The following is a 9971-nucleotide window of genomic DNA, read 5'->3' as shown; positions in this document are numbered from 1 at the left end:
TTCATATTTTCTTTTTGATAATCTCGCAAATAGTTACGTGGGATGTTTTTACGAAATGAATAAGAGTAATTCCCAGTGAGCTATTGGGAAGGTAACTTCATTTTACAGATAGCCCCCTCCCCCTTTTCAATGTTGGATTTTTCAGGGGAAAAAAATGGTTACTTTTGTTACCTGAAGAACTCCAACATTGAATATGGGGGAGGAGGCCCACAAGAGCATGGTATTTCCCAAATACTTCAGCCAAAAAAAAAATCGAAATTAGGTGTGAAGTGAGCTGATGTGCGCAACCTTCCCAACAACTTTTGACCACGATTGTAGCGGGACCTGGAGAGACACATGTGCTCGTATCCTGTATAAAGATGTAAGATATTTTCTCCTAAATGTTTACGAACAATAATCCTGACTAAGTTTGCAAAACTGTTACCCTGCTCGAGAAGATAAATAGTGAATGCTGAGTAATTTATGTCCTAATCCCCAGAATTTTCTACGAGGTTCAGCAAAACAATAGGCAAGGCTTTGCAGGACCATGTCAGGTGACTTTATCAACCATAAAAAGGGGTCGTGGTACAAAATAGATGCCATAAATGGAAAGAGCGAGGTGAAATTAGTAAGCATGTCAATTTTGAAGCAGTGACGTTTAGAGAGTTATTTCAGAGCGGCTTGTACTACATGTAGATGGCAAAGCTTGCAAAGCAATATCACATTAAAATCACTGTAAAGCACTGCAAGCAAACCTCTTAGAGGATGCTTGAGAATTAGTTCAAAAGCGCGAGAAAGGAAAAGGTAATAGCTCGATTAGAAGAAGGTTGAGGGTTATATAAAATGTGTATTAGATGCCGTTTGACTTGTTTCTGTTGTTTTTCACAGAAGAGAAGCTTCACTGAAATTTTCACAATGGCGCAGATGTCAAAGTCTGCTTGGGAGGCATTTGTTAAAGGCAATGAAGTCTACGAAAGTGGAAAATTGAAAGACCAGAAGTGTTCTCTTAGTGAGATTACTAAAGGCACCCTGGCTCTTAAAAAGTGGCACATGAAGCCACTTGCTAGCCTTCCAGATAACTCAAAAGTTTACCTTTTGAATAAAGCAAGTGGCACTGATTCAGGGCCTCCGGTTTCACATGATCCTGGTTCACCATGTTGGTATGGTTAGCGTTCATATGGCAACTTTCAGCCCGGTTCCCGAGATGGAAAGTGGTGATGAAACCATTCGGGTGTGAAATCTAATGAAAAAGCCTGAAGATGATTTCCCGATTTTCTCGTTCAAGCAACTTCAAATTTCTTTTGACTTAACTTTAACTATCAAATGAAACTATTCTGAGCTTCATCATAGCAGGGACACTTGAGAGGGACAAACTCCTCATATGAAGAGGCCCTTAAAGGGAAAGACCAGGCAAAAGACAAAGGGACAGTCATAGCAGGACAATAATGGGTGCCATGCAAAACCGTAATGACTCGCCTGCATTACACATTCAGTAAGAGGACGTTTTAGTTGGGGTCCAAATATAGTTTCAAATTGAGTCAACTGTTTAGGTAAGACGTAAATTTCATTCCTTAATCAGATATTAATATATATTTTTTCACTTGCCTGCCCAATTGTCTGCCTCAAAGAGACGCCTGTCATGGTTATCCTTCACCGAATTTGGATATAAATAGTTTGTGCATGCATCAAACTACTCGATCAAAGGAAACAACTTTGTCAGTAGTTCAAACTGCCATTAACCGAAACTTTTACAGTGTCACTAAAGATAGCGTGACAATATCATGATAATGAACTGGCGCAAGCATGAGCCAGGACATCTTCTGTAGTTCTTGCAAGCACTAACTCGATACCTGTGTGTGTTTTTATCCCACAGTTAGTTCCAGAAAAGTCCTCCTCAAAGAATTGCAGAGTGAAGCAGCCAAAATTAAGTTGTTGCATACTGTGCATTCAGCTGTAATTTCCTTTTTCGAAATTGATAACTGGGACCAAGCGACTGAGAGGTTTGGCAGTGCAGTACACGATGAAAAATTAATTAAAAGTTAAAGAATTCTAGTTGAATTTAAATGCAGACAGACGGCAGCATGATGCTTGAACTATATGTATAAAACATTTTCGGTGCTTGAGGAATGGTAATTATTTATAGGAAGAGAGGGGCTATTGCAAATAGGGGAAGGATAATTAATTTTTATTCTGGAAAAGAGTGAGAGCAACGGACTTATGGGTGAGGTTGGGTCAGGAAATCATGTGCGTAGTATTTCCCTGTTTGCACCAGCTTTACCCCACAAAATATTGACCGATCCCTAATGAAAAGGTACCATCAATTAAAATCGACTGCAGAAAAATTAATGTCTTAGTCAGGGTTTGCCACTTCTTGTCGAGCAGATTGCTTTAAAAATACAGTTGCCCTTGAGATTAAATTGGTTTATTGGCAATTCAATTAATTATCTTAGTTGGAGCTAGCCATTCCAGATCTAAAAGGCAGTGTATGATAATATACATAAAAGGCGTTGTGGGCACTCCTTTACTCATGAACACTTCAATGTTTACATTTATGAGGAATTAATCAACATAGGGCAACTTCGAGCTATACCATGACTTTCAAGTTTTTTTTTCACAGAGGCTTAAAGATAGGGAGAAGCAAGTAAAAGAGGAAACTGGTGTTGCAGATGCAGACGAATTTACAAGTAAGGATGGCAACACTAAACGGTATGTCATATTCAGGAGATCGCTGGATGATGATGATGATCTACAGAAAAAGCTTTCCCAGTCCATTTTGGTGGTGTGTACCTTACATTCGGACTCGTGGGTTTTAATTTCATGTGCGATTTTAGAAAATGGCAAATAGTCTTTAGATGATGAAGTGAACACTTGATATGATTATCATAAGACAAGTACAACCTGGCATCACTCAGGTGGATTGCCATTACGTGTGCATCTTGATCGCCGTAAACAGGTTTTCAGACCAGCAAAAAGAAAGCAGAAAATTAAGCACACAATTGAAAACTTTTTGTGGAAATAACCATTGCCTTTTCTGATATGCTTCAGAACCAAATTTCTGATGAGAGGGAGCAATGTAATGAAGTCATTGACCTAGTTAGGCGGCTTAACTTTTCGCTGCTAAGTTTGTTCAAGTGCATCATCTTATGCCCAGTCAATCTGGCACATTCAGTAAAAGAAATATTTACAACAAAGGAAGCAACTCTTGTCCAGGACGGGTACATCCATCACAAGAAGGCTACTAGTAATAGGCAAGGTATGACTACCATTGTCATAAACAAGAAAAATTACACTGCAGAGATTCAGCAGAGCAAATACCTTTCAACTAGCTGTCAACAGACTGAGATACTTTGAAGTTCCTTTCGCCTAATGATAGTTTGTGTTCCTTTTTGTCTTAAGGTTGGAAATTTTTTACCTAAAATTAGCATTTTTGCAAGTTGGCTTCACAGTGTTGTTACAAACAATGAAAGTGTTTTGGAATAATGTCTTCGCGAAGTTTAATGCGCTTAAACTTCCAAGAGAAAAGTTGAAGGGGGTCAGAGGGAGGTCCAAACAAAGTAAATGAATTTCAAAAACTGAATGGCTACCTAAACAAAACTTCATGCATTTTGCATCTCCAGTGGTCTACCGGTTTCCTTTTTCTTTCAGATTCATTATGCCTCCCAAGCGCACAGTTCGTTCACGTAACCCCTCAGCAAAGGTAATTCAGGCGGCCTCCACCGGTGAACCCTCACGAAAGAGACCTAAACGCTCTGCAGGACCTTCTCATGCCGCTGGTGGTCCACCAGTTGCTTCACAACCATCCTCCACAAGGCACAGTTCACCAGTGGAAACACAACCATCTTCTTCAACAAGTGGTTTGCCAGTGCCAATTCAACAGTCCTCTGCAGTTAGCCATCCCTCCTCTGAATCTCAGGTGCCCTTTCTTCCGTCAGGGATTATGGATCAGTTGGTGGCCAGAGTGGTTGACGAAGTGACAAAACGTCTTTCTTCTTCTGATACAATTCATCACGCTCCCTTGGCTTTGACTGGCGCGAGTGAGGGCATCAGTGGTCCTGCTCCTGGCACTTTAACAGAGTTGCCTTTGGTGGTTCCCGACCCCGTGCCAACCTCAGGCGCTCCTATGCCTACAGCTGCTACTAGTTCTCCAAATGCCAGCTCATCAGTGAGTTCATCCCATCAGTTGCCAATCTTGCCTCGAGTTTCATTTTCAGGTTTGGCCGATAACATCGTGCAAGGATCAGTTGCTGCGGCGCAGTCAGCTTTGTCAGGTGAGCTGCCAGTCATAAATCCAGTGCTACCTACAAAATTGTTTTCCAGTCCAAGCCTTCCCATTGATGCTCGTATATCTAACAAACTGCGTTCCAAAATATGGAATAACGAATTTATAGAATTTGGTGCGCTGTTGGCCAATCCATTAGTCGAAAGTAAATATCAGGTGACAATATCTAGTTCTGAGAAGGGACCCTTTCCTTCTCTTTGCCTTGAACCTGTCAACAAAACTAGAAAAATCTTATCAATTGAAACATGGTTGAGCTGTTTTCATGTTTTTGTAGGAATATATACCAGCAGATTTCCCCATGAGGCCCCCGCCCTCATGAAATATGGGGAGGTGGTGCAGGACTTGGCATTCCGGGGCTTTAATTGGCAGTTTTATGATGAAAATTTTCGTTTTCTAAGGCAGACACAACCAGCGTCATTCCCTTGGAGCAGTATTCATTGGGAGTTGTGGATGCGTGCACAACGCTCCCCCTTTAAAAAGTCTCAATTGCAATCAACCTCTGTGCAGCCGAAAATGCACAATCACATCCCTCCTAAAGGCTACTGCTTTAAGTTTAATCGGGGTGTAGAGTGTGCTGCTGGTTGTAATTTTAAACATCAGTGTTTTAAATGTGACGGTCTTCACCAGGCTAGCCGTTGTAATTTTCGTGCTCATGGTCGACCTTCCACAAAGCAGCCTCAGCCTTCCAAGCCCCTGCCTGCCAAGCCCAAGCCCACACCATCTTAGTTTACCAACCCCTGTACGGGTAAATCGCTTAGAGTTTCTTCTTTCTGGGTACAACCATTCCATAGCAGAATTTTTGTCAAGGGGTTTTAGAGAAGGTTTTCCACTACATTATGAAGGTATTAGAGTCTCGTCTGATGCCACCAATTTGCTTTCAGCCCTGGATAACCCAGAGGTGGTTGATGCCAAGCTTAACAAGGAATGTGAGGCTGGTCGTTTGGCGGGCCCTTTTCATAAGCCTCCCTTTCATCCATTTAGAGTTTCTCCCTTAGGTGTCGTGCCTAAGAAAACCCCTGGGGAATTTAGGTTGATACATCATTTATCCTACCCTAGGGGTTCCTCTGTTAACGATGGCATCTCCCCAGAAAATTGTAGTGTGTCATATGCCACAATTTCCGATGCCATCCAACACATTAAGGCTGCAGGACGCGGGTGTTTCCTCGCCAAAACTGACATAAAAAATGCTTTTAGGATTATTCCCATTCGTTTCCAGGATCATGGCTTGCTGGGTATCCGTTGGAAGGGCTTATATTACTATGACCGTTGCATGCCCATGGGATGTTCTAGTAGCTGTAGAACCTTTGAGACCCTAAGTTCTGCTCTGGAATGGATTGCCCAGAGGAAAATGAAAATTGACCACATAATTCATTTGCTTGACGATTTTCTTATTATTGCCCCTTCCCAAACGCTATGCAAGGGCCAGTTACATTTATTTCTTGACCTTTGCTCCTACCTTGGCATTCCCATGGCACCAGAAAAGACTTGTGGTCCAGCTACCACACTTTCATTTGCTGGCATTGAACTCGATTCCGTTTCTTTTGAGGCCCGTCTACCTCAGGAGAAACTTGAAAAATGTGTTGCCACTATTTCAGATTTTTTAACCCGCAAGAAAGTTACTCTAAAGGAAGTTCAGTCCTTGACTGGTTTGCTAAATTTCGCTTGTTCTGTGGTTGTACCGGGTCGGGCCTTTTTGCGACGCCTGATTGACCTTACTATTGGGATCCGTTTCCCACACCACTTTATACGGCTAACTAGGGAGGTTAAACTAGATTTACAGCTTTGGCAATCCTTTTTGTCCAATTTTAATGGCCGAACTTTCTTTCTTGAAGACACATGGTCTAGTTCCGACAAACTTCAGCTTTATACAGACGCTGCGGGAGCATTAGGCTTTGGTGCAGTTTTTGGCAGCAAATGGTGCTATGGGAAATGGCCTACCAATTGGTTACACAGAAATATTGCCTTTTTGGAATTCTACCCAATCGTGCTTAGCTTACACCTTTGGGGGCATGAGATGCAAAACCGTTGTATTCTTTTTTTCACTGACAATGAGGCCCTTGTCCATGCTATAAATAAGCAGTCATGCAAAGATAAGGCCTTAATGTTTTTCATGCGGGCACTGGTGTTGGTTTGTTTACGTAATAACATACTTTTTAGAGCAAAACATGTCCGGGGAGTGCATAACACTCTTGCAGACTCTCTGTCTCGGTTACAGGTCGAGACTTTCCAACGTTTAGCACCATCCCATATGGAACCGGGCCCAACAGACATTCCTCTGCATCTGCGGCCTCAGAACTGGCACCCGTAATATCTTCGCTTTTGAGATCCAGCCTTCAACCTTCGTCGCTTCCAACTTATCAACGTTCCTGGAAGCTTTTTCATCTGTTTTTGCATGCTACATTTCCTGGTGTTTTAACAAGTTTTCCAATTTCCCCTTCAATTTTAGCCCTTTTTATTGCTTACATGTATAACCATCATTACGCTCCTTCCACTGTGCATACTTATGTCTCTGCCTTAGGCTACTGCCATAAGTTATCAGGGCTTTCCGATCCCACTAAGGTCTTTTTTGTCCTTCAGATGCTCAAGGGTTATGGTAAAGTTGGTTCTCGTTTAGATAGTAGGCTTCCAATCACTCTGCCCATACTGCATAGGCTTTTAGCAGCCACCAATCATCTCTGTCGTTCTCCTTATGAGATTTGTCTTTTTCGTGCAATGTACTCCCTTGCATTTTTTGCCTGCCTTAGGACCGGTGGAATCACCCTGTCCAGCTCCAAGGGAGGTGGATCTCCTATGCAGCTTCATCAGCTGGTGCAGTTGGTGGATAAAAATCAAAAGGTTGTGGCACTGAAGTGCACCTTTTTGGATTTTAAGCATAACTATAACCAACGACCCTTTTCTTTGGTGATTCATCGTCAAGATCAATTTTGTCCAGTGCATCTGATTTTAGAATATTTGTCGGTTAGAGGGCGTAAGCCAGGCCCCCTTTTTATTTTAGCTGATGGTTCTGCTGTCGTTAGAACTCATTTTACCAACCAACTCTCCATTGCCTTTGAGTACTGTGGTCTTGACCCATCTAGATATAAGGGGCATAGTTTTCGGATAGGGGCTGCTTCTTATGCCGCAGAGGCCGGAATGTCTGATGCCCAGATCAGGGCTTTGGGCCGTTGGAAGTCCAATGCTTTTCAGAAATATGTTCGGATTCCTTCTTTATCATCTTAATTTCATTTCATAATTTCATAAGTACACAGGTGGCTTGCGGGGGAAGCTACTTGTTCCATAACTCCAGGCTGATCATCTCACTTGCAAGGGCAGTGGTTATGATCAGCCTGGGAGTTCGGTATAGATACTTAGTCTTATTTTGCTATACGATGTAGGGCTGACTAGCAAGGGCGGCAGTCCATCCACCATAAAGTTGTGTACCATCAAGGTCTGACTTGCAAGGGCAGCAGTCCTCTTTAAAAATTTGCATAAAAATCCATTTCCATCATTTTAATGTTATCATTAGGTTGTTCCTCTTCTATTGGCTATAGTAGTGCTGCATTTCCTTTGGGTGGGGCAAGCATCATGATTTTAGATAATCATTATGCTTTTTGGCGTGTTTTGGGCCCTCACCTTTTCTGGGCCAGAAATAAGTTTTCTATTGTAAGTTAAGTTTAGTTGGGAATTATTAAAGATTTTATTAAAGCGGCTATGGGCCTTTGTTCATAGCCAATTAACTCCAACCTTGGGTTTGTGATTATTGTCTTACGGCCCAGTAAAACAAGCTTCAGGATATGCAGCACTATTTCGAAGAAGTTGTGGAATTTAAAGGGGGAAAAGCATAAATGAAATATTTGCCTGCGAATAGAATTTTTATGCTTTCCCCATTTATTTTATTTTGTTAAGGATATGTTGTGTTACTTTCACTATTGACGTGACAACATCCGGGTGAATGCCGAGGGGTCATAGATAGTTCAATAGATTAAGCCCCCTATTGATTGTGATACACATTCAGTTAGTCTAGATAATTGAGGCATTCACTTTTGCTACTAATAGTGGTGAGAAGTGTTTTTTCATCCCTCCCGTCCCTCCCCTTTTCCTTCGGCATTCAGTTTGGGCGTGTTTTGGGCCCTCACCTTTTCTGGGCCAGAAATAAGTTTTCTATTGTAAGTTAAGTTTAGTTGGAAATTATTAAAGATTTTATTAAAGCGGCTATGGGCCTTTGTTCATAGCCAATTAACTCCAACCTTGGGTTTGTGATTATTGTCTTAAGGCCCAGTAAAACAAGCTTCAGGATATGCAGCACTATTTTGAAGAAGTTGTGGAATTTAAAGGGGGAAAAGCATAAATGACATTCTAGATTTCAGGAATAACATCATTTTTGTCTAAACTATGTAAGGACGTTCCATGTTTTGGAAATACATGCAGTAGTCTGTGGTCATGTTTTGGGAGTACAAACTTATGGTAGTACAAACTTATGGTATTTGTGCTTGGGGTAATTGTCCCACACATTTCAAAGAAAGATTGTAACTTTACAAAAACGGGCCTTACGTCTTATTTACTTCTGTAAGTCTAAAGAACACACCGTACCCTTCTTTCTCAAATCAAATTGCCTTCCCCTACCTAGCCTATTTTTTAGAGATTGTAGCTATTTACTGTATGATATAAACAGACAGTTAGCACCAGCTAGTATACTCAATCAGTTTGTTAAAACAAGTCAGATTTACAATTACAGAACTAGATCTGTCTCTAGCGACTCGTTTTATTTTAAGTTCTCTAAAACTAATAAAATGTATTCCTTTTTCTCGAGAATTGGTGCCCAAATTTGGAACTCTATTTCATACTCGATTAAACTACTTAAACGCTCGTTCTTTCGTAAAAAGATAAAGGAATTATTACTAAATTTCTTGTGGTCAGAAGATGATTATGTCGAAGTCTCCCGTCTTATTAAGCTATTTAATACTTTAAGTTAGCTTCTTGTCATAATCTTAATGTACTTGTTTTGTTTTAGGTTAGTTCATTCTATTTACTGTGTAACCGTATTGTAATGTCTTTTCTGTTATTTAGTCCATCTATAGATAACCTTGTACTTGTAGTATGTCCTCAGTTCTCCTCGCCTCGATTAGTTTATAAACTATTTGGGGGGGGGGGAAAGAAATGTAATTATTTATTTCTAATTTTCAATAAATTTTGTCGTTGCTGTTGTCGTTGTTGTTCGTTGTTGTTCGTTGTTGTACATTGAATTGGTGAGTGACTTCTGAAATAATTTTGATTGATCTTTTAAACTTAAAATTCCAGGTATTATTCCACCTTTGCTGTTGGCCACGGGCCATCTCCACATTTGTGGAAAGCAGACATGTTAACTACCTGCAGCCACCAACAAATCTCCTGGGAGCAACCAACACAAAAATTGGAGAACAGTACCCTGTTGCATTATACAAGGAACTGGTAAAAATGTTTTCAAAGGAACAGAATGTGGTTATTGAAGTCGGAGATGAAACTGCTGAAGTTGGTATGTGTTGCTTTTTTTTGTGTATTAGTTTCGACATATTCAGTTCGGCAAAACGGAAAGCTACACATAAGTTTATCTCAATAGTATTGTGCATCAGCCTTGCCCTTCTTTCAACAGAAATGCCTTTATGGCCACATTGGTATTTACAAACACCCAAGCCATTAATGCATATTACTGCATTAATGCATATTACTGTGCGCAGTACCGCGAACACCCAGACAG

The 9971-nt window shown here is 40.9% G+C and overlaps 1 protein-coding gene across 1 annotated transcript; it reads left to right on the top strand.

Annotated features, from left to right (window-relative positions):
• The first annotated feature begins 3589 nt into the window (after nt 1-3589).
• Nucleotides 3590-7853, top strand: LOC138019312 (uncharacterized). Its single transcript, XM_068866059.1, has 2 exons — nt 3590-4247; nt 6474-7853. The coding sequence occupies exons 1-2, from the start codon at nt 3632-3634 to the stop codon at nt 7475-7477; spliced, it is 1620 nt and encodes a 539-aa protein (XP_068722160.1). The 5' UTR covers nt 3590-3631; the 3' UTR covers nt 7478-7853.
• The last annotated feature ends 2118 nt before the right edge of the window (nt 7854-9971 follow it).

The sequence above is a fragment of the Montipora capricornis genome, chromosome 10 (genome assembly GCF_036669925.1).
Source record: "Montipora capricornis isolate CH-2021 chromosome 10, ASM3666992v2, whole genome shotgun sequence".
NCBI classification, from domain to species: domain Eukaryota; kingdom Metazoa; phylum Cnidaria; class Anthozoa; order Scleractinia; family Acroporidae; genus Montipora; species Montipora capricornis.
Note: the sequence above shows the minus strand (reverse complement) of the source record. Positions and strands in the feature narration are given on the sequence as shown.

Coding starts and splice junctions, on each gene's coding strand:
- LOC138019312 (XM_068866059.1), top strand. CDS start 3,632: ATGCCTCCCAAGCGCACAGTTCGTTCACGTAACCCCTCAGCAAAGGTA. Junction 4,248..6,473: donor GGCGCAGTCAGCTTTGTCAG/GTGAGCTGCCAG, acceptor TCTCGGTTACAG/GTCGAGACTTTCCAACGTTT.